Source organism: Gorilla gorilla, chromosome 3, assembly GCF_029281585.2.
Source record: "Gorilla gorilla gorilla isolate KB3781 chromosome 3, NHGRI_mGorGor1-v2.1_pri, whole genome shotgun sequence".
Lineage (NCBI taxonomy): Eukaryota > Metazoa > Chordata > Mammalia > Primates > Hominidae > Gorilla > Gorilla gorilla.
In genome coordinates, this window is record NC_073227.2 from 15,720,007 (window position 1) to 15,745,170 (window position 25,164).

The 25,164-nt window shown below is 46.6% G+C and overlaps 1 protein-coding gene across 2 annotated transcripts in view; it reads left to right on the plus strand.

Annotated features, from left to right (window-relative positions):
- Positions 1-25,164, plus strand: part of EVC2 (EvC ciliary complex subunit 2) — a 146,901-nt gene that overhangs the window by 13,463 nt on the left and 108,274 nt on the right. For both annotated transcript variants that reach the window (XM_004038385.4, XM_004038384.5), the window contains exons 3-7: positions 1,003-1,169; positions 3,832-3,900; positions 5,836-6,022; positions 9,701-9,810; positions 13,867-13,920. In XM_004038385.4, coding sequence (XP_004038433.4) covers positions 1,003-1,169; positions 3,832-3,900; positions 5,836-6,022; positions 9,701-9,810; positions 13,867-13,920 — 587 coding nt within the window. The remainder of the gene's footprint in view (positions 1-1,002; positions 1,170-3,831; positions 3,901-5,835; positions 6,023-9,700; positions 9,811-13,866; positions 13,921-25,164) is intronic.

Below are 25,164 nucleotides of genomic sequence, written 5' to 3' on the forward strand. Positions count from 1 at the left end.
ACCTGGGCCGCATCCACTGAAGAGGGACCCTGACAGCCCAGCCCGGACCTTTTAAGTGACATTCCTGTGCTTTGCACACAATGCTCATGAACTTTCCAAATGTGTTGACACAGAGAAAAATCTAAGGGAGTCATTTCTTTCTTCTTTTTTTTTTTTTGAGATGGAGTCTTGCTCTATCGCCCAGACTGGAGTGCAGTGGCATGATCTCGGCTCACTGCAACCTCCGCCTCCCAGGTTCAAGCGATTCCCCTGCCTCACCCTCCCGAATAGCTGGGACTACAGGCGCACACCACCACGCCAGGCTAATTTTTTGTATTTTAGTAGAGACGGGGTTTCACCATGTTGGCCAGGATAGTCTCGATCTCTTGACTTTGTGATCTGCCCGCCTCAGCCTCCCAAAGTGCTAGGATTACAGGTGTCAGCTGCCGTGCCTGGCCCAGGAGTCATTTCCTGTTGTAGGGCTCAGCAGGCGTTTGTGTCTGGCCATGCACACATCCTCTTTAGGATGGTGGTTGGTGGTGTTCACTGAGGGCTTACTCTGCAGTAGGCGGGTGCCCAGAAGGACCTAGTGAGGTGAGACTATGCTGTTTGCCTTAGAATTAAGCAAACCGAGGTATAGAGAGGTTAGAGGTTATGCCCAAGGACTCACAGCTGGAGGGGCAGAGCCAGGACTCGAGCCCAGGGCTGTCTAATGTCATGTGTGTAAGAATCATCCCAGGCATCATTCTTGCCCAGCAGTTCTGATTCCTAGGTGGGGCTGCACAACCCAGGTAAGGAGACGAGGCTTTGAAAAATGCTCTTCTTAAGTTCTGTAGCATCCCAGTGAGCATGTCTCATTTTCCTGGCAAAGAGATGATATCATTCATTCATTCATTAACTTACTTACCCAACAAACGTCTTCCAAGTACCTTCCATGTACTCTGTAGTCTGTCTCTAGAGGTTAAGTTCTATGTCTTACTGTCTTTCCGCATTATATAAAACGGGTGTGTTGCTGTTTTGCAGTGGAAGCACCACTTGGAATGAAATTGGACAAGAAAATGGAAGTCTTTATCCCACTCTCAACTTCTGCAGCCTCTAGTGGGCCATGGGCTCATTCCTTATTTGCTTTTATACCCTCCTGGCCTAAGAAGAACTTATTTAAAAGAGAGTCTCCTATAACACACCACCTGGTAAGTATTAAGTTCAATACTTTAACACAAATACCAGAAGTTGGAAATAAACCAATTATGGGCTGTATATAAAATGGCACGGGCTTTTGTTGCTTAAAAAAACCCTATTCCTCCTCTTTCACTAAATATAGTTATCACTGGGTAGCAAACCCATTTATTTTTCCAAGGTGCTATTTCTGCTACACAACATACAGTATTTAGATGGAGAGGAGGTTTGACTCAGCATTAGGCTGCCTCATCTGGTGTTTCTGAAGCAGGGATTGGATTGTGCTTTAACCAGACCGAGTGACTCCCAGCTATTAAAAATGACTGTGCCCGTAATAGCAGTGAGCATTTCACAAGCCTTTACTATGGGTCGGGCACTGGGTTTAGCACTTTCTATGTATAATCTCACTTGAGCCTCATTACGAGTTTCTTAAACAGTAATATTTTTATTCTCATTTTACAGACAGGAAATTGAGGATTAGAGAGATTAAGAAACTAGTTCCATGTCCCACAGGTAGAAGTGGCAGAGCTCCGTGCTCTTGCTGTTGTTTTCTATTCTGTTTTATGTAACGTGGGTTCAGTGACTTAACGTAGTATGAGAACTGTTGAGCTTGGCCAATGAGCTACGATGGCCAAGAGCCCTTTTTTGGGCTCCCTGCTCAGTAGTGATGTTAATTTCCTGGGGCTGCTGTCACAAATGACCACAAACAGCATGGCTGAAAACAACAGGAATGTATTTTCTCATTGCTGGGGAGGTTAGAAGTCTGGAAGCCCGGTGCTGGTGGGGCCACGCTCCCTCTGCAGGCTCTAGGGGAGCATCCTCCTCCCTCTTCCAGCTTCTGGTGGCTCCAGGCCATCCTTGGCTGTGGCTGGATCGCTTGACTCTCTCCCTCCATCTGCTCTTGGCCTCCTCTGTGTCTGTGTCTTCTCTATGTGCCACTTATAAGGACACTTGTCATTGGATGTCGGGCCCACCTGGATAGTCCAGGATGATCTCTTGAGATCCTTAGTTTAATTACATCTTCAGAGACCTCTTTTCCAAATAAGGACACATACACAGGTTCTGGGGATCAGAACACAGACATATCCTTTGGGGTTCATCTCTGAACCCACTACAGTACTCATTGTTCCTGGAAAGAACAGGTAACTCGTCACCTCACAGGGCAGCACCCTCCATACTCAGTCGTCCCTTCTGCATTTATTTGCTCCACAAGCTGTGTTTATCAGTTATTGTTTGCAAGATGCTATATGAAGGTCAGAAGAGAAAGCCAGGTCCCTGCTTGAGGGCTTTGGCAAATTCTCTTAGGGTCCCAGCACGTAAAAAAGGCATTAGGGTGGGTGTGGTGGATGGAAGCTCAACTGAATCAGAGGCCTGGGTCAGGCTGATGCTGTTGCATATTGTCCGTGTGTTCTTTGGAAAATGGCATTTTTGTTAATTTTCTACACAATGAGAGGGTTACACTGTGGAGAGGGAATGCATGTTGTGGAAAGATCACAGGATTTGGAGTCACACAGGCCTGGGGAGAGTCTCGAGCTTCCTGCCTGAGTGATCTTTGGCAAGAGTATTGACCTTTCTGAGCCTTAGTTTCCTCATCTATAAAATGGGAGTAATAGAACTCATGTATGTAAAGTGATGGCTGCCATGCCTGGCCCTCAGCCAATGACAGACATTTTATGGTTATTAGGCCCAGTGTGGTGGCTCACGTTTATAATCCCAGCACCTTGGGAGGCCAAGGCAGGAGGATCACTTGAGGCCAGGAGTCCAAGGCCAGCCTGGGAAACATAGCAAGACCCCATCTCTACAAAAATAAACAAAATAAATAAAAAATATACAAAACATATGATTATGAATATCACTGAGAGCTGCCAGAGTCCGTGACTCAGAATACAGCTTGTTCCACTGCAGGTGACAGGTGCGCAAGGCAGAGAGTGGGAAAGATGTGGTCATCACAGGAAGGAGAGCCAAGGAGGGCTTCCTTGATGCAGTAAGGGTCCAGTCCCATTTAAAGGAGGTGTGTGGATCCTGCAGGGCCCTGGGGCAGGGAGCATGGCAGGAGCAGAAATGAACAGATATTTGTTATTAGTCAAACGGAAAGGAAACCTGTGGTTTCAAGGGCAGCAGGAGGCTTGTGTTTGATGGATGAGCCCTGGCTTTCCTTTGGAACCTTTTCATAGGAGCCATTGCAGGGCTGGAGGAGGCCAAGCCTTGGTGGGGGGATTCCTTATGTTGATGAGGGATCAAGCTCACAGAGAGGCTGCCCCGAGCCCCCAGACACACTGCCCTTTGTTCCAGCGCACCGTGGTGCACAGGTGTACTGTCAGCCCACACCTGGTAAGCACACGCTACATGTTAAATGATATCTTCACTGCTCTGCCCACATCCCCCTTGCTGGTATGTCAGTCTTGGTTGGCTGAGCCCTGTGACAACAGGTGTCCCACACATGCACCCAGACCAGGAATACACTGTGGTGTAAGCTCATGTCCCCATTCTTCTTTCCATAAGTTTTAATTTCCAATCCTTTAATGCTCTTTTAAAAATAAGACTTCAAGATTACTTAAGGGTTAGTAGCAGTAATCTTTCTACCCTCTGTAAAAATTTCATCATCTTGTACTTTTATTAAATATATATAGCATGAAATATTTCTCATTTTCTAATAACTTTTACATTTTATTGTAGTACGGGGACATTTCAAGAGAAGTTCAAGGGACTTCTGAAAATGGAGTAATTTTTCAGAAATGTGCACTGGTAAGTTTCCACTGGTGGTGTATATTTGAAGAGAAAATAACTGGATTTTGCCCAGATCATTTTAGTAGTGTCATGTATTTCAGAACTGATAAATCATGGGCTTACCTACACAAGTCTAGACACATGAGCAATGAACACATAGCAAGGTCTGTGATATCTCACATGGCAACACTGGGACTGAGATTATTTTTGTTACAATTAAATAATTGTCAGTAAAAATCCGCAGAGATCATTTAGAATGGGAAAAAAGTATGATATATTTTGTTTCAGATTATAATCATTAATAGGGTACCTGACAGTTTTCAAAGTTGTTTAATGTTTTTTAGGTCTTTAACCTTCCTAATCCTACAAGATGGTTACAATCCCACATATTATCCTGGTGTCAGGGGTCTCCAGCACCTGCCTTAGGGTCAGTGATTTGCTAGAAGTACTTACAGAACTCAGAAAAGCCATTCTGCTCAGTTACAGTTCATTACAGAGAAAGGGTATAGATTAAAGCCAGGAAAGGAAAAAGGTGAATGTCGCAGAGCCCAGGAGAGACCAGGCATGAGCTTCCAGCTGTATCTCCCAGTGGATGAGTTGTGTGGACAGAGCTTAGTTCTCCCAGCAATGATGTATGACAATCCAGATGGAATATTGCTAACCAGGGAAGCTCACTGGAGCCTTCAGGTCCAGGGTTTTTCTCAGGCTCAGTCACATAGGCATGGAGCACCCATGAGACTGACCTCAGTTACTCGTTCTCCAGCCCCTCCAGAGGTCGTTTCAGTACAGCAGGGTCCAAGGCACCCATCACAACTCATTGGCATCAGCTATCTGGTGAGGTCAAAGGACCCAGGCATATTAAAAAAAACCAAAACAAACAAACAAACAAAAAAAACAACCCACACTGTAATCAGGCAAGGATATTCTGCAGGCTTTAGAGGTTATCTTTCAGGAGCTGCTCAAGGGCCAGTCCTTTCTCCTGAATGTGGAGGGTTTGGACAGCCCAGGCCTGCTGAGTTAAGCCTTTCCTGTGCCACCCTCATTTTATCACAGGCCCTCAACTACATTGTTTGCCTTCCTGGATGCAATCAGTTTTAGTAGTTTCTTGTATATCCTTCTAGTGACTTTTTCTGCCATATGCATGCAGTTATAAGTGTGTGCACATGCATGTATACATACATGTACCTTCTTTCTCCCCCACTTTTTTTCACACAGGTGGCAGTATATTACACACAGTTCTGAAGCTTGCTTTTATCACTTCTTATATTCCAGAGCTCGCTCATCTCAGCACACACACTGCTTCCTTCTCTTTTTTCTAGCTCCTGCACGTATTTCAGCAGAGCTGGAGAGAAGCTGGTGCAGGAGGGCTGGGAGACAAGATTAGAGAGGAAGGCAGGGCAAGAGTGCAGAGTGCAGTTGATGAGCCTGTTGCATGGGCCACTGGATGGCTTCCGGCAGTAGAGCCACTGAGACACATGCTGGGCAGAGCCTGAATGTGGGAGATGATCCAAGAGGCGGACGAGCTGCTCGGGTCCTTCCTGGAGATCACATGACCATCAGAGACCCTGGGCTGAGGCTGAATCTTCAAAATAACTAAGTACCAAGGAGCCATTGTTTGCTTGGTAGCACTGGTTATCACAATCTCCCCAACCGGACTGGTTCTGCACTTGGAGATTTTTCTTCTAAGATTCTCTGCAAGGATGATTTCACTGCATTTCAGCATCTCAGTTTCTTTGAAACTGTCTCCAAGCAACAGCTTGGCAAGTGTGGGTCAAAACCCTCTTGGGGGTCTTTGAAATCATACGGAGACTGATAAATTCCCAGACCCTCTGCGAGACCGTGCTACCCTCCTTCTTCCTGGATGCCTAATGTGCACAGGCTGGGCTCATGCCCCATTTTAGGAAGCTGGACTTGTCAGCAAATCTGCCCTCATGCCTTCTCCTTCTGCCCTAGGTGTCCGGGTCGAGCGAAGCACAGACAGCCCGCATATGGCTGCTTGTTAACAACACCAAGACAACCTCGTCAGCCAGCCTCTCGGAGCTGCTCTTGCTGGACAGCATTGCTGGCCTCACCATTTGGGACTCCATCGGAAACAGGACCTCGGAAGGATTCCAGGCTTTTAGCAAGAAGTTTCTGCAAGGTAACAGCAAAGCGTTCTGAAGTCAGGGATGACAAATGAGAATATGCACAGATACTTCCAGGTGAATGTGTTGTGGGTCAGGCATGTTCTTAAAGCCTTACACGTGTTCACTCTCTTAATCCTCACGGTGGATCTTCCTATCAGGGTATCAAAAAAAGAGAAAAGAGACCACGTTCAATATCTGTAACCAAAAAGCTGAATTTCTCATTTATCTTAGAGAGATGTTGGATTTGGGGAAAGAGTTGTGGGAAATTTTTAAAAATATATAGTCAATTTTTATTATGAAAAATTTCAAACATACACAAAGATAGAGTTGACAGTGGACCCCAGTATACCTGTCACTCAGATCACCAAGATTAACCATCACTCTGGAAGATGAAGAGTTTGTTTTGGGTTGTGCTGGACAGAGTGGGAGTGGGTTGACATCCGTCTCAGTAGCATGTTCTTGAGCTGTCCAGGCGTGTTCAGATGTTCAAGCATGTTCACTGGGGTAACTCCAGGGCTGCTTGGTTGGCTTGTAGACTCTGCCACCCTCACTGGTTGGCTTTCAGAGGTTCGTTTCCTGAGGTGGGCTGTTATTGGTCAATTAAGCAGGTTTAAAACCAATTCTGGGATTCAGTTGGTACCATGGCTTCAGAACTTAGTTTCCCTAGGAGGGCAAAGACATCTTTTATTCTTAGTAGGACCTCATTTACAGATGAAGAGACTGGGACTAAAGTGGCTGAGAAGCTTGCCCGAGGTCATAGGGCTGGCCGCTGTCAAGGCTGAGTCAAGCTCAGGCAGTGTGGCTCCCTGTGCACCCTGGCAACCTTTAAACCGTCATGCTTCTTACACGCCTGGAACTCTTACCGACTCCATGCCTCCGTACTCACGGCACACATTGCTCATCAGTCATGCTGTTCCTTCCCTCTGAGCCTAGATAAGGCCTCAGAATCCTTCTTAACACGCTATTATTGACAGAAGCTACTAGTGGAGTTTGCCCACAAGTAGTGACCTTTTTGCTGGCTCTGATTTAAATGATGTCATAAAAGTTGTTATGAGATGTCCCAGCTAAGTGATCTTCAGTGCTTTCCTGCCTTCAATGATATAAAGATGAATCCGCTATTCTTAACTCGTGTTCAAAGCATGGAGCATGGAGCCACGAGCAGAGCATAGATGCAGCCTCAGATGGACCTGGGTGACTCCCAGCCTTGTGACTGAGAAGCTGCATGGCTTCTGCAAAGCTATTGAAGTGCTCTGGTTGTGCGAATATTAGTCCATTGTGGAGTCGTAGAGATAGAATCAAGGAGACAATGTCACCCAGACACTCTGCCTGGTAAAGGGAAGGTGTCCAACACCCTCTTCAGCCTGTGGTCCTGCACGTCTCTCATCTCATTTCCCCGCAGACCTTTCATGGTCCATGCTCCTGCCAGATCCAGCTTCCTACCCTTCTCCTATCTCCTAGCATCTACTCTTGCTCTTGTGTGGGTCAGGAAAGCACCTCTCCCCAACTCTGAATATACAAATCATCTCTTTTCTTTGGGACCTGGCCCTGGTGTCACCTTTTCTAGAAAGCCCTACCCAATCCCTTGCCCCAAAGTCACCCCTCTGCCTCCAAACTTCCACAGAGATTACCTGCCCCTTCCTGCTTCCCTGCTTGGAGCCTAGGGCCATTCTAGGCACTTTCCACATGTGAATTCATGGACTTCTGCTCTAGCACGTGCACACTGCATGTCTCTGAACCTTGGCTCTCCATCTCTCCTCTGGGCATGCTAGTAACACCCACCTAGGAAGGCGCTGTGAGGGTAAGGGAGTTAAAGCAGTATGACGCAGCCCGGCTGTGGAAAGTGCTCCTGGGCTCCTGGTGATAGGAGGTATTTTGTTGGTGGTTTTTTCTTTTCTTTTCTTTTTTTTTTGAGATGGAGTTTCATGCTTGTCGCCCAGCCTGGAGTGCAGTGGCACAATCTCGGCTCACTGCAACCTCCACCTGCCGAATTTAAGTGATTCTCCTGCCTCAGCCTCCCAAGTAGCTGGGTCTACAGGCATGTGCCACCATGCCCAGCTAATTTTTGTATTTTTAGTAGAGACAGGATTTCACCATATTGCCCAGGCTGGTCACGAACTCCTGACCTCAGGTGATCCATCTGCCTTGGCCTCCCAAAGTGCTAGGATTACAGGCGTGAGCCACCATGCCTGGCCACTGTTGGTGTTATTTTTATTCTTATTGCTCCATTCTTGTTATTTATGCCCATGCTTAGCTCTACCTACTCGGCTCTACATTCCCTGAGGGCAGTGTCCAAATCATATTTATCTGTGAACTCACCGCTACGCCAAGGAATGTGACATTGATTTTCACCTTGGGGCACAGGTGACTTTTTTTTTTCCCCCCAAAGCATAAGTAGATAACTATAAAATCATATGACCAGTCAGGTCCCAGTTCATTGACATTCTGACCACATCATTATTATTTGGTGCTTTTCTTTTATTAGAGCCAGTGTTGTTTGGGGAAAAGATGATGGGACCCAGAGGGTCGGGTGGCTCCCTGTCCATCAGCGGGGTGATCCTAAGCCAGTCACTGTCTCTCAGTTTCAGTTTCTTCTTCTGTATGTTGCAGAAAATCATGTGTTCTCCATCCATCTCGGGGCAGTGTGTGGAGATCAGCTGGGTTAATGCAGGTGCAGCACGTGGAGAGTGATGAAATCACTGTATGGGGAAGGTCTGACTATGACTTCTTTCCCCGTCATTGTCATTGTCACTGCCATTATCTTTATCACTTTACGTTCATTATCTTAGCTCTAGGATATATAAAAATAAAATGAGATGAGCATGGTCCACACCTAAAGTCCCAGCTGCTCAGGAGGCTGAGGCAGGAGGATCACTGGAGCCTGGGAGTTCGAGACTAGTCTGGGCAACATAGAGAGAGCCTGTCTCAGAAATAAATAAATAAAAATTTTTAAATAAAAATGAAAATGTTGAGGATTTTTAAAACAAAAATGCCAGTGATTCCTTTGGCTAAGTGAGCATCCCTCCTCTTTTCTTTACTCTATATATATGTATGTGTGTGTGTGTGTATATATATGTTATATATATGTGTGTGTATATATGTTATATATATGTGTGTATATATGTATCTATATATATTTTTGAGGTCTGCATACATTGAGAAATGAGGCATATTGTGGCGTTTTAGGGCTATAAGTAAACTCTGTTAGGGAGAAAGGCAGATTGGAGGACAAGCTTAGGTGAAAACAGTGACTGGCAGAGTTAGACGGGCTCCGTCACCCACCTGGCCACATCAGGCGAAGGCCTCCAGTCCTGGTACAGCCTCTCCCTAGCAGGATGGGCTGAGCACAGCCCACCCAAACTTACCTATGGGATGAGGTGCGCTGCACAGTGAGAAAGGGCTAGGAGAGCCAGCCCTGTTGCAGGTGGTGCACCCCCACTCGTGAATGGAAACGTCAGGAGTGGGAGTCCAGGAGTCCACCCAGCTCACTCTCCCCAGCTTACCACTCAGAGAATTCCCTCCCCGCACCCAGCTGTGTGCAATACAAAGGGCTTCCTTGCTGCAGGCATCACTGCCATGGTGGCCTCCCTTGGAACCACTGAAGCCGGGGGCCAGGATGTGTCTGGGGTGTGGTGGGGTGCAGCCGGGGGCGTGGCCAAGCCCTCCCTGAGTCACACGTGCTTTTCTCTGCGCAGTGGGAGATGCCTTTGCTGTCAGCTACGCAGCCACGCTCCAGGCTGGAGACCTCGGGAACGGAGAGAGCCTCAAGCTTCCTGCCCAACTCACCTTTCAGAGCTCGTCACGGGTATTACCTGTGTTACTTTAATCTCTGTCTTGCCACTGCCAAGAGAGGTTGTTTTAGAAACAGGGACACTTCAGACAGAAGACCTGTTAGTTCCTTCCTTCCTTCAGTGATGCCACCTAGCAGATAAGGGCACAGGCCCTGGAGTCTCACACACCTTGCCGTGAACTGGGCTCCCTTAGTAATGCCCATGTGACTTTGCCTAAGTTACTTAACCCCTCTGGTCCTCACACGAGGTTATCATAAGGATAGGTAATCAATACATGTGAATTCTCTTCCCTGTGTCCTGCACACTGTAAGCAACTAACCGGTAGTTACCATTACTATTAATTTTGCAGGGCTACCATAACAAAGTACCACAGACTAGACTTAAAAACAACAGAAATGTATTGTCCAGGAGGCTGGAAGCCAGAGATCAGGGTGTCTGCAGGGCTGATTCCTTCTGAGACCTGTTCTTGGCTTTTGGAGGCTGCCTTCTCCCTGTGTCTTCCTAAGGCCTTCCCTGGCTGCACGTCTGTCCTAGCCTCTTCTATAAGGACACCAGGCATGCAAGACCATGACCCAGCCTAGCAACCTCACTTTACCTTACTACCTCTGTAAAGACCCTGTCTCCAAATGCAGTCACCATCCTAGGGCACTGGACTTCAGACTTTAACATATAAATTTTGGGAAACCCAGTCTGGCCCATAACACCATTACTGTGAGTCTCCCCATCTCTCACTGCCCCTGTGGTGGGTTCACTTACGCAGTGAATGCTTGCTGGCTGCCTGTCCTGGCAGGTGCTGCACGCCCCGGGTACAGGCTGGAGGAGATGTGGTCCCCAACTTCAAGGAGATCATGATGCTCTGCTTCCTTTTGTCATTTTATTATGTCTTCAGCCTCTGGAGAAAGTCTTCCCTATTCACGGACACAGAAGATGCGGCTCATAGCATGACTGTGACTGCCCCAGGTCACATAACAGAATCAGATTGTACCCTGCAGCCTCCTCCTGAGGCCTCCTTCCACCCTGAGGCTGCGAGGCCAGTGTGGTGGTTCTGCTGCAATGAGGGGAAAACAAAACAAAACAAAACAAAAAACCTTAGATAAATTTAGATAACATGAAAGAGGCTAAATACAAGATACAAGAAATTGACATAAAACTATTGGGAAGGACAATTCTCTCAGGAAATAATTCAGTATAAGGTTACAAAAATAGAGAACAAAGGCAGATTTTTGAAAACATGGATAAAATGGTCCAGAAGAAATCATAACAATTTCAGAAGGCAGGAAACCAAGTAAATTAGCAAGATAAGGTAAGATAATGATAAGGAAAAGACAAGGTAAGCATCAGAAAGCAAATCAGAAACTCTGAATGAAATGAAATGGAAGCTTCCATGTCCTCAGGCAGGAGCCTCAGGAGCTGAAGCCCCGGGCAGCTGTGTGTGTTCCCAGGCAGCTGTGTGTGTGTTCCCGGGCAGCTGTGTGTGTTCCCGGGCAGCTGTGTGTGTTCCCGGGCAGCTGTGTGTGTTCCTGGGCAGCTGTGTGTGTTCCCGGGCAGCTGTGCGTGTTCCTGGGCAGCTATGTGTGTGTGTTCCTGGCCAGCTGTGTGTATTCCTGGGCCGGGCTGGCTTGAGCAGGGGGAGGTTTGTGGTTCCGCAGAGCCTGGCTCCCTGCATGCTCCGGGAGGACCTTCCTCATGGCTTCCCCTGCCCCACCCTGAAATAGTCCCGCCTGTTACTTTGTTTGGTTCCTGTCTGTGATATTGACTCTACCCCTTAGGAACCCCTCCCCCACTCCCTCACTAGAATGTCAGCTCCATGAAACCAGGGACCTAGTGTGTCCTATTCACAGCTGTGTCTCCAGTGCCAAAAAGAGAACCCTGCACGTAATAGGTGCTCAGTAACATTGTGTTGAATCCCACTTGGTCCATGTTTTCTGGCTTCATGCTAGGAACTAAAACACGTAACTGCATGCATTTACTGGAGTGAGGATTTATGTTTCACAAAGAGTTGAAGACAAGCTTTGATAGCACGCTTTAGGCTCTTATCTGCGTATCTGTGGGAACACAGCAGAATGTACTAGAATGTGGGCTCTGAACTTAGCCTCAGGCTCCAGCTCAGGAGACCCTGAGACCCCAAGGCACCGTACGTATTCCAAAGCAGAGGTAACTCAAGAACAGAAAAGGCCAAGTGAATGAATGCCTCAGAGGTGTCTCTTCTTTAGAGTCATATTCTAAAACTGTTCCATTTCCCTCCTATGAAAAGAGGACTTACGGTATTTTGATTTTCTCTGAAGCCTCCATGAGGTTGCCTGCTGGCCCACAGTGGATTTGGGAAGTCCCACTGCTTCCTAGCGCTGCTGCCATAACATCTGTAGGGCATGGATCGGGGATTTGCTACCTTGGGAGGAGCATAGCTCAGGTTACAGAAAAATGCCTTAGTCGTGTCTGTAATGAGAATTACATGGGTTGCTGAGCTCACTGGGCTGCAAGCTCTAAGTCCCAAGGTCTGGTTCTTTTTATTTTTTTTGAGACAGAGTTTCACTCTTGTCGCCCAGGCTGGAGTGTAATGGCGCAGTCTGGGCTCACTGCAACCTCCGCCTCCCGGGTTCAAGCGATTCTCCTCTCTCAGCCTCCTGAGTAGCTGGAATTACAGGCACCCACCACCACACCTGGCTAATTTTTGTATTTTTAGTAGAGACAGGGTTTCACCATGTTGGCCAGGCTGGTCTCGAGCTCCTGACCTCATGATCCACCTGCCTCGGCCTCCCAAAGTGCTGAGATTACAAATGTGAGCCACAGCGCCCAGCCAGTCTGGTTCTATATAATGATACTACTGCTACTACTATTGCTATTGCTTTTTAAAAATTTTATGATTATTAGTATTATTATTATTATTTTTGAGACAGCATTTCACTCTTGTCACCCAGGCTGGAGTGCAAAGGCATGATCTCAGCTCACTGCAACCTCCTCCTCCTGGGTTCAAGCCATTCTCCTGCCTCAGCCTCCTGAGTAGCTGGAATTACAGGTGCCCGCCACCACACCCAGCTAATTTTTGATTTTTAGTAGAGATGGGGTTTCACTACATTGGCCAGGCTGGTGGTCTTGAACTCCTGACCTCAGGTGATCCACTTGCCTTGGCCTTCCAAAGTGCTGGGATTACAGGCGTGAGCCACCGCCCCCGGCCTGCTATTGCTACTGCTGCTGCTGCTGCTGCTAGTGTTACTACTACTACCTACAGCCACCAATAGCAGTAATATTTTATAGCACTCCCTAGTGCCAGGCACTCTTCAGGGTTCTATATTACCTAAGTTAATCTTCATAGCAATTCTGTGAGTTGAATATGATTACCATTTCACAGATGAGAAAACAGAGGCACAGAGAGGCTAATACCTTGCCCAAGGTCCAACTGCTGGTGAGCAGTGGGGCCCTGTATGAACTTAGACAGCCTGGCCCTAACCACCACCCTATAGACAGCCTGTCAGTGGCAAGCTATTCTGCCTTTACCCCCAGGAAGAAGTATGTTCTCACGGTGGGTCTTGTCGGTCACCATGCGGTTAGACAGGTGGATACCATGACACACTTTATTTTTCTGTTTCCTGTATCTTCTCAGCAGAGGAATATTAGAGAGCATTAGGAATAGACCCACAGCCGGTTGGGGCTTGGAGAATCAAGTGCGTTTGAGTGAGAGAAGAACACGTGCAGTGCAGTCAGAGCCCAGGATTGCGTCTACCTTTGTGAAGGAGGCAGACGGTGGGAGAGTGGAGGTGACCTGCCTTGGTCACAGGCTTGGAGTCAGTGCCCAACCCCAAGCGTTTCTCCACAAGGGCATGCTGCCATGACTTTCTCTGGATATTAGCGAAGCTGGTGTTTGGATTTCACATGGCCTCCAGTAGAGAGGGAGGGATCCTATCCGCAAAGCCCCTTCCTCCTGATGGTGAGACCTTCACAAGCTCTGACCTGTGCAGCAGTTAGGGCTGATTGTAGCTCCAGGCTTGGAGGGTTGGAAATCGCACCAAATGTTATCCCATGTGTCAGACCCCAAACTGTTGCTGAAAGTGTTTTCTTTTTTCCTTTTCTAGAACAGAACACAGCTGAAAGCGCTTTTTTCCATAACAGCAGAAGAAAACATAACGGTAAGAGACATGACATGCCCTGAGCACCCTCAGGACACACCTGTGCTATGTGGGTCCTGCCTGTCCTTAGAGCCATGGGGAGCGGCCAGCTGCTGGCCTTGGTCCCCCAGTTATGCGTTGAGACTGGGACTCTGTGCAGTCTCTCGGGTCCCCCGTGTGCCCTGGGGCTATCTGACTGATTTCCCTGGATGACATCCTCCACCTGGACAAGGCAGGTAGGCCATGGGCTGGACAGGCTGAGGCTCCACTGCCCGTCTGTGCTACTGTCCAGTCACGCTCCTACCTATCCCCAGTGTTTGCCACTAGGTCAAGCTGCTGGTGACATTGTGTTTTCCCAGATCTTCCCAAAGCCTGCAGTCTGTGGGGCGGGTCTCTCTGCTTCTGCTGTTCACCATAATACTTCTCCATTTCTCTTCTTCAGTTTAATCATTTGCAGCTCACATGTTCACTCATTCATGTGTTCGCCAAGTGTTAATTCACCAGGTAACAACACTTCACGTTTCTTAAAACTAGGTGCCAAGCATTCTAAGCAATTTACATATGTGGAATTATGTCATCTTTACCACAGTCTTGTGAGACAGATTCTATTTTAAAATCTCTGCCATTTCAGATGGGGAAACTGAGGCACATTAAAGTCAAGTGATTTGCCCAAGATCCCATGGCTAGAATGTCAGGGTCCCCAACACCCACCCCCGGGTTCGGTGATTCTCTAGGGTGACTCACGGGACTTACATATACAGTCACGCGCCACATAATGACATTTTGGTGAACAGTGGACTGCATATATGAAGGTGGTCCCACAGGATTACAAGGCAGCTGAAAAATTCCTGTCACCTAGTGATAATGTGGTTGTGTAATATCCATTGTAACACGGTGCGTTTACTCACCTGTTTGGTGATTCTGGTGTGAAACCTACTGTGCTGCCAATCATAACAAGTCTAGCACATACAATTATGTACAAAACATAATACTTGATAATGATACTAAAAGACTATGTTACTGGTTTACGTATTTACTATACATACTTTTTATTGTTATTTTAGAGTGTATCCCTTCCACTGATCAAATCCAAAATAAGCTTACCTATAAATCAGCCTCAGGCAGGTCCGTCAGGAGGGATTCTAGAATAAGGCATTGTTATCCTAGGAGATGACAGGTCCATGCCTGTTATTGCCTCTGAAGACCTTCCAGTGGGACAAAGTGTCGGGGTGGAAGGCAGTGATATTGATGATCCTGATGCTGTGCAGGACTAGGCTGATGTGTGTCTTAGTTTTTAACAAAAAGTTTAAGAAGTGTTTTAAAAAAATACCTTAAAAATATAGAAAGCTTACAGAGTAAGGATATAAAGAAAGGAACTATTTTTGTACAGCTGTACAGTGTGTTTGTGTTTTAAGCTGTGTTATTACCAAAGAGTCAAAATGTTAAAAAAAAAAATTACAAAGGTACTAAAGTCACAGGGAGGGGAACATCACACACTGGGACCTGTCGGGGGATGGGGGGCAAGGGCAATTACATGTGGGGCTTAAAACCTAGATGACAGGTTGATAGGTGCAGCAAACCACCATGACACATGTATACCTATATAACAAACCTGCACGTTCTGCATATGTATCCCAGAACTTAAAGTAAAATAAAATAAAATAAAAAATAAAAAATTACAGTAAGCCAAGATTAACTTATTACTGAAGAAACCTGCACAGCATATATTTTTTAAATAAATTTAGTGGCCAGGCACGGTGGCTCATGCCTGTAATCTCAGTACTTTGGGAGGCTGAGGTGGGCTGATCACTTGAGGCCAGGAGTTCGAGATCAGCCTGGCCAACATGGCTAAACCGGTCTCTACTAAAAATACAAAAAAAATTAGCTGAGCATGGTGGTGCGTGTCTGTGATTCCAGCTACTCGGGAGACTGAGACATGAGAATTGCTTGAACCTGGGAGGCGGAGGTTGCAGTGAGCCGAGATCATGCCACTGCACTCCAGCCTGGTTAACAGAGTGAGACTCTGTCTCAACATAAATAAATAAATGTAGTGTAGCCTAAGGGTACAGTGTTTCTAAAGTCTATAGTCGTGTACAGTCATACCCTAGGCCTTCACATTCACTCACCACTCACTCACTGACTGGCCCAGAGCAACTTCCAGACCTGCAAGCTCGAGTTATGATAAATTTCCTATACGAGTGTATTTTTTTTTGTCTTTTGTACATATTTTTCTTTTCTTTCTTTCTTTTTTTTCTTAGAGTCTTGCTTTGTCGCCCAGGCTGGAGTGCAGTGGTACGTTCTCAGCTCACTGCAACCTCTGCCTCCCAGATTCAAGCGATTCTCCTGCCTCAGCCTCCCAAGTAGCTGGGATTTCAGGCACCCACCACCACAGCCAGCTAGTTTTTATATTTTTAGTAGAGATGGGGTTTTACCACATTGGCCAGGCTGGTCTTGAACTCCTGACCTCAAGTGATCCGGCCACCTCGGCCTCCCAAAGTGCTGGGATTACAGGCTTTGGTACCTTTTCCATACTTGGATCTATTTATATATACAAATACTTAGTACGTGTTACAGTTACCTACAGTATTCAGTACAGTAACATGCTGTACAGGTTTGTAGCCAGGAGGAATAGACTATACCGTAGAGCTTAGGTGTGTAGTAGGCTAGATCATCTAAGTTGGTGTAAGTCACTCTGTGATGTTTGCACAATTAGGAATTTGCCTAACAATGCTTTTCTAGGAACATCTCTTCCTTGTTAGGTGATGCATGCCTGTAGTTGTACCCACTGCTATGACTTACTACAATGAAAAGATACAAAGCAAAATCAGCCCAGGGAAAAGTTGCATGGGGAGAAGTTTGGAGAAAATCACTTGCAAGTTTTAAGAGTCCTCTCCCAGCAGAGTCACAGAGGGGATGCTTCATCCCCCCAGCATGAGTTGTGCTAACACATGTGAAGTATTGTCTACCAGGGAGGCTCCTTAGAGACTCAGTGCCAGAATTTTCACTGGGGGCTGGCCACGTAGGCACTCTCTGCCTGGCATATACCAAGATTCCAGACTCCCAGAAGGAAAGCAGGTGCTCAGCATAAGCCACACTGTTTGCACAGACAGTTTGAAAACAGAGAGCCACTCTTACCAGAAAATAGTGGAAACCCTCCCAAAATCCATGTTCCCAGACATCAGCTGAGGCCCAGCCCTACAGGAAGGGCTTTCAGAGGATGCCAGTCTCTGGCTGGAGATGTTAACTCTTTTCTGCATGGCTAGTAAGTGGCAGGACCAGGATTTGAACCCAAGCAGTTTGGCTCCAGAGCCCTGCTGTCAGGCACTGGGCCACACCGCCTCCCAGAGAGCCAGAGTCCTGCACAGAAGAGACAGAGAAAGTACAAGGCTGGCGTTAGGTGAGTGTTCAGTTTAGTGGGGCTGTCAGGTGCACTGGTAACGAGTCTTCTGGTGGTCTGTGAGCTCCTGGCAGGTGAGGCCATGTCGGATTTGCCTGTGTCCCCCACTGTGCGGTACATTGTAGGTGGCACTCAACAGGTAAATATCCCGTGATTGAGCTTATTGTCGTCAATGACGATGATTGCTGCTCAGGAGGAGGAGGTGGCTGGTTGCTGTATGAGTGTAATAAAAGGCAGAGAATGCTCATGTAAAGGTATTTCTGAGCTCTTCCCCGCTGCCGCAGGCTCACTTGTGGATGGAATTGAGCCATGCCGAGGTCTTCCAGGCTTCCCGTCACCTGCATGTTGCCTTCAGGAGAAAGACAAATAGTTGCCCCCTGGGATGCAGACCTGTGGATGCAAGTCCTCGCCGTGGAGCTGGGGCTGGATTTCAGCCACACCAGCCCCCAGGACAGGCGCCCCCCAGGCTGTGGACCACATTCAGGGAGCTCCCTGTTGAGTGGGAAGAGGAGGTGTATGCACAGGGTGGCCCTATGGTGTTGTGTGGGCCCAGCTGACTCTTGGACCATAAGGCCTGGCTTTGAATCCCTGTCCCTCCACTGATTGCATGTGACCTTGGGCACGTCACTTACCTCTGAGGGCCTCAGTTTCCCCAACTGTGAAATGAGAGTAATAACAATGCTCACTTCATAGGATGGTTGTTGAGGTAAATGGATCAAGGGCTGTAAAGTACTCAGCACAGTACCTGGCACTGTGAGGGCTCCATAAATGTCAGCTGTTGTCGTCAGCAGTATTATTACTATTATTTACACATGAGAACAGCACAGCTGTGCCAAGTGTTCTGTGATGCTAACAATGAATGTTTTGCATCAGGGCCTCATGCCCCAACGCCCACGGGGGCTACACAGGTGCTATAAGTGTACGTCAGGCTCAGTGCGAGATGCTAGGAAGTAATGGAGCGTGCGGCAGCATGGACACTCAGGTTGCCTGTCACCCACCATCCCCACCCTCACACTGAGGCAGTACATGGAAAAAAAAGACCGAAGAATGCACAGCACTCACTGAATTTGTGAGTTGGTGACCTGAAATATAGATTGTTTGTACCATGGACACTGACAGCAGAGAGAGAGAGAACTCCATGGGCTGGGTGGACTGGCAGGCTTCCTGGAGGAGGAATAATTCAATTGGGTCTTGAAGGTAAGATTTAATTAAAGTTGGGGAAGGAGCAGCTGAACATCTGACTTCTAGGTTAAGCCAGTGTTGACTGCTTGTCAGGCATGAACCAAACACTACTCTTGTATGTGACACATACATAAGGGTGAGGCAAGGCCGTGGCAGTCATAGCATGTGTTCCAGCAGGGCTGATGGCGGGGGGGACCTGCAGAGATAGTGGGATTACACCAGATAGGTGTGATGGCGATGAATAGGATGAGCTTGCCAGGAGGGTGGCAGCACCCCTGACATTTGCATCAGGCAGCGTAAAAATACAAGGTAAAGATGTGAGGCTTCCATTGTGTAAATAGAGATTCTGCCACATTTGGGAGCTACCCCATTATCTCCTTAATTTCCTGTTACTTTCCTGAGGGTGAAACTGACACATGTCAGCCAAGGAAAATGAGGCCCCAAGAAATTGTTTCTCATTTTTTCTCAAGAAGTCATCTTCCCCTTTCTGTCTCCTGGATGAGAGTACTGTCTTTTTGAGAGAAAATAAGAATCACACATTGAGTGCAGGTCTCAGATGGCACTGGATATCCCCTTCTGTGTTCATCACATGTGCCCATGAAAGGGCCGGGTACTGTGCCAGGCACCAGGAGAACAGGTCACAGTGTTCTGCTGCCAGGATCTCAGGTCTAATCAGAGAGAGATATTTAAACCAATTGTTATGGTACCCCAATTCATTTAGAGTGCAATTCCAATACTAATTTTGTTGTTGTTCTTGAGATGGAGTTTTGCTCTTGTTGCCCAGGCTGAAGTGCAGTGATGCGATCTCGGCTCACGGCAACCTCTGCCTCCTGGGTTCAAGCAATTCTCCTGCCTCGGCCTCCTGAGTAGCTGGGATTACAGGCACCCACCACCAGGCCCAGCTAATTCTGTATTATTAGTAGAGATGGAGTTTCACCATGTTGGTCAGGCTGGTCTTGAACTCCAAACCTCAGGTGATCTACCCACCTCAGCCTCCCAAGGTGCTGGGATTACAGGCATGAGCCACCGCACCCAGGCTCCAATACTAATTTTAATGGGACTTTAGAGGGGATGTGAAAAAAAATCAGTTTCATCTGAAAATATAAATTATGAACCCAGATGGGAAGGTTTTGAAAATGAAGAGTAATGTGGGAGGGTTTATCCTAGCAGATATTAAAAATATTACAAAGCTACATTAATGCAGCATTTGACTGCTACAGGAAACATCAGACCAATGGAACAAAAGATAAAATCTACACACACATCTATAAATATGTTTTAAACCAACGGGAGGAGGAGGATGTATCATACATGAATTTGGTAACAACTGACTGGGTCTTTTGAAATAAAGATAAAGATGAATTTCCTAATTAGATTAAAATCTAAGTAAATATAACAATTAGTAAAAAGTAAATATGGGCTAATAGGATATGATCTGGAGAAAACTGGATTTAGGTACACCTAGTTGCAAACTTTATATTTAAAAACAGCACTCAGATAAGTGAGAAACTTGGGGAAATATTTGTAATATACATAAGAGACAAAAGATTAATGTTTTTAATATATAAAGAGCATCTTGATATTAATTTATAAGAGATGGAATGCCACAATAGATAGCTATCTACGATGTGAGAATTTCCCAAAGACGAGGCTTAGGAGGTGCCCTTGAAGCACAGTGGCGGCCCCCATCACTCTGTAGGCAAAATCATGTGGCTGTGGGTTGCATTTATATGCCTGGGGGCTTGTACACAATTGCACGTTATCATTTTTGCCTTCTCCGTGGACATTCGAAGCCCACTAACCATTGCCCTAACCTGCATTTCTTGTTTTGATTACTGCCCCAGCATCCTATCCTTTCTGCCTCCAGTTTTACTCCCTACCCAGCCCATTGTCCACGCTGGAGTGGTCTTCCCTAAAACACAAACCTGCATGCTTTCTATTATTGAGGGGCCTCCGTTCAGGATCTGTCAGGAAAGCTAACCCCTGCTAAACATCTCTCGGGGCCACTGGGTGCCCTTGTTTTCCATTACACTCTGGTTTTGCACATCCTGTTCTTAGCTTACCTGTTCTTTGGGCAACTTGTAAACCTCCTGCTGGACCCTGACCAGCATCTGCACGCTGTGATGCCTGAGCCCTCCCCTGGCCAGCTAGTTGTGCCCTTGCCTGGGGTCCTATGCATTGGATCATTTATTAAAGCCTGGCACTGTGTGAAGTTGAGATTATTCCTCTGGATGGCACTTAATACATTTTTGTTGACATCAGAATAGAATTGTTGAACTGGAAGAGACCTTAAAGATGATCTAGTCCCACTTTCTCATTTTAAAAACCTTTGGTCCAGGGAGGCTCTGGGAACTGGCCGGGTTCAGAACTCAACATCATTGCAGTCAGAATCATGCTGTGTGATATGTTCTCTACTCCAGATGCTATGTGCTAGATTGGTAAATTAACAAAGCTGCGTTGGTAAGTGTGATTGTCTCTGCCTGTGATTATCTTCCAGATCTCACTCTTGCCCGAATTGTCAGCTGGGAGGCCAAGGGTCTCTTTGCCCTCAGGGCTGCCCCTCAAGGACTGTGTGACAAGGGCCAGCAAGCCACTCACCCCTCTGTTTCTTGGGTCTCAAGCTCAAAGTAAAAGATTTCAAGTAAATGATTCCTAGACTGTTCCGGAGGAAACATTCGTCTCATCTCCCATGTTCATCAAGCATTTTCTGTGTTTCGAAGGGTTGGGTGGGTGGGATTTAATATAAGGCCACTGTGGGCATTTTGAAGAAATGTCCTCTTCTTACCACCACCCTCCACGTACAGAAAAGTTGGAAGAATAAAATAGCTTCATGCCGTAATCCCACCAGCAGGGAGAACCATTGCTAACATGTTCACATCTCGCCATCCACAAGACTGTGAATATATTTAGTACATAATTGAAGTCAAACTCTGTAAACAATTCTTCATCATGCTTTTGTAACTTGGTGTTGGATTCTGAGCATTTAAAGCATTCGTTTTGAAAGGCCTGTTTATCCAGCATCGCTCTTCATAAATGCAGTGACAGAATGCATCAAAGGCATCTGCTCCTGCTAATATGTGATTAAAGGGTGGTAATCGCGGATGATTCTTTTCCAGAGACAAGAAGGAAAGTGAGGAGGACTCTAGGGGGTGGGAAGCCAGGATAACCATCTCTTTTTCTTTATTCTTAGACAATGAGGTTTAAGGTAAAGATGCTCTTTGGAATCTGTACTTACGGTGATTCTCAGTGGAACTTGGCTGCAGCATGTTTAAGGGTATCTCAGAAGTTTGATTAACGTGGGGCTGATTCTGGTGCTCTCGGCCACTTCTGGTTCTGAACTCATCACTGCAGCGGTGGGTCCCACCAGCATCCTGCCCCTCGAGCTGGATTCAGGGACATTGTTGGCTCCTCCTGTGTCTGGCCTCTTACATATACATTCCATCACAACACTCTGTTGACTCTGTCTCCTGATCTGTGCCCTTCCCACCAGCCAACAACAGTAGTAGCAATAGCGGCTCAGATTTACTGACTTCTGTGTACCATAACCCTAAACATTAGGCACTGTTTTTGTGTGTGTGGTAAAGTATACACAGCCTAACATTTACTGTTATTGACAGTTACTACATTCACAGTGTTGTGCAGCCATCACCACTGTCTGCTTACAGAACATTTTCCCCACTCCGAAAGGAAACTTGGTACCCATTGGTGACTTCCCATTTCCTTCTCCCCCAGCCCCTGGCAAACCACTCATCTGCTTCTGTCTCTGGATTTGCCGACCCTGTACATTTCAGATAAGTGGAATCACACAGTACGTGTCCTTTTGTGTCTGGCGTCTTTCACTTAGCATCACGTTTTCAGTGTTCCTCCATGTTGTAGCATGCACCAGAACTTCATTCCTTTTTATGGCTGAATAATATTCCATTATATGAATATACACATGTTCTTTATTCATCAGGACGTTTGGCTTATTGTAAACAGTGCTGCTGTGAGCATTCGAGTACAGATTTTTGTTCAAATACTTGTTTTAAATTATTTGGGGTATATGCTTGGGGGTGAAATTGCTTGGTTGTATGGTAATTCTATTTTTAACCTATTGCCTCTCAGAGCTGGGGAGACCCAGCCTCCCACAGTGTGGAAAGGGGTGGATCTAAGAGTTGAACCACCATCAAAAGCCAAAGTCCATGGTCCTTGCTGGCGTGTCCTGTTGCCTCCTGCAGCCTCTTTTCATGCCCCCCATTTCTCCCTTGGCATCCAGATTTACCTTCCTCCAGGCTGAAGTCATACAGCAGCCAGAGTTGTCTTTCTAAAATACTGATCTAACCATGTTTCTTCATGGCTTAAGGCCTCTTACTTGTTCCCCTGATTCCCTTAGGATGACACAGCAAATCCCTAACCTGCTCTCGAAGGCCCTGTCAGGCTGGGGCTGCTTCTCTTGCCGGCTTCAGGCCTTGTTCAGGCCAGTCCTTCTCCAGGCTCGCCCTCCCCCTGGCCCAGCTCATTCTCCTCTGCCCACTGGATCACCTCTTGGAAATCCTTATCCTGTCCTTTGAGCTAGGAAAGGAGCTCCCCTCCCTCCCCAAGTCCTCCAGGCTCCCCAGCCTCAGCCCAGGCACACTGTGGCATCAGCATCTGCCTGCCTGTTCATTCCTCTGTGGGACTGTGAGCTCCTTGAGTAGGGCCTGGCTCTGGTTCCTCCTCGTTCTTCCAGCACCCAGTACAGGGCTCCAGTGACTCAGTGAATTAACATCAGGAAAGTGTAGTGTCACATCCAAACACGGGGTCAAACCTGGCAGCCCACTTGATGTATCCACTTAAATAGAGAGTTTCAGGCAAACAAAATTATAGCAAACCTTGGTTTCTGCACATGTGAAATGGATGTAAGAATTCTGCACTTAAAATATTGTTTGAGGCCAGGCGCAGTGGCTGACGTCTGTAATCCCAATGCTTTGGGAGGCCAAGGTGGGCAGATCACGAGGTCGGGAGTTCAAGACGAGCCTGCCCAACATGGTGAAACCCCGTCTTTACAAAAAGTACAAAAATTAGCTGGGCATGGTGGTAGGCGCCTGTAATCCCAGCTACTTGGGAGGCTGAGGCAGGAGAATCGCTTGAACCCAGGAGGTGGAGGTTGCAGTGAGCCGAGATTGTGCCATTGCACTCCAGCCTGGGCAACAAGAGCAAGACTCTATCTCAAAAATAAATAAATAAATAAAGTATTGTTTGAAATATTAAAAAGGGAATAAAGCCTGGTCTGTGGACAAAATTAAAGTTTGAAGGGATTAGGAAGGCTTTTGGCCAGAGACTCAGGAGTTCCAAAATCCTGTCCTGCTGCTACTCCCTCACCCCCAAAAGGTGAGCTGCATACTCAGAGTGGGAATGAAAGTGTTAACAGGGGCACAGACCCGTGATGGCTCGATGCAGGGCTCTTGATAAAGGGCCAGCCTAGGAGAGGCAGGTGGGGTATGAAGGCCACTAGCCCCAACTGCTGGATGTGAGTCTTGGGCCTACTACTTACTCTATCTGTGACCTTGGGCCATTTTAAAAACTTTTTTCTACAATGACATTATAATTTATAAAGTGGGGATTAAAATAGTTCCCATCACAGAGTATTATTATGGAGATTAAATGGATTAATACATGTAAAGCACTTGGATCCATCCCTGGTGCTTAGTATCTGCATAATACATGTTCTGTGAAATGACAGTGGTAATGGTGATGCTGCCGCTGATGGTGTCATGATGGTGTTGGTGGTGGGCGTGAAGATGATGGTGATGGTGATATTGATGATGTTTATAGTGATTGTGATGGTCATGGTGAAGATGATGGTGATGGGGATATTGATGATGTTGATAATGATGGTGGTGATGGGGATATTGATGATGTTGATAGTGATGGTGGCTATGGTAATGGTGATGGTGGTCATGGTGTTGATGGTGATAATGAATTTGATGGTGATGCTGCTGCTGATGGCATTGATGGTGATGGTGAAGATGATAGTGATGGAGATGTTGATGATGTTGATAATGATGGTGGTGATGGCCATGGTGAAGGTGATTGGCATATTGATAATGTTGACAATGATGGTAGTGATGGTGATGGTGAAGATGATGGTGATGGTGATATTGATGATGTTGATAGTGATGGTGGTGATGGCCAATGTGAAGATGATGGTAATGGGGATATTGATGATGTTGATAATGGTGGTGGCGATGGTGATGGTGGGGATGGTGATGATGAATTTGGTGGTGATCCTGCTGATAGTGATCATGATGGTGTTGATGGTGATGGTAAAGATGAAAATGATGGAGATATTGATGATGGAGATATTGATGATGTTGATAATGATGGTGGCGATGGTGATGGTGACGGTCATGGTGGTGATGGTGATGATGAATTTGATGGTGATGCTGCTGCTGATGGTGATCATGATGGTGTTAATGAAGATATTGATCATGATGGTGATGGTGAAGATAGTTATGATGGGGATATTGATGATGTTGATAATCATGGTGGTAATATTAATGTTGGTGATGATGATAGTGATGGTAGTGATTATATGGAGCCTCCTTCTTCTCATAAAATTACATATTGAGATCTTACTCTTCTTTGGTCATTCTTCACTGAGGAAGAAGATTGAAGAGTAGGGGCATTGTAGGCAGGGCAGGACCTAGCATAATTTAACAACACAG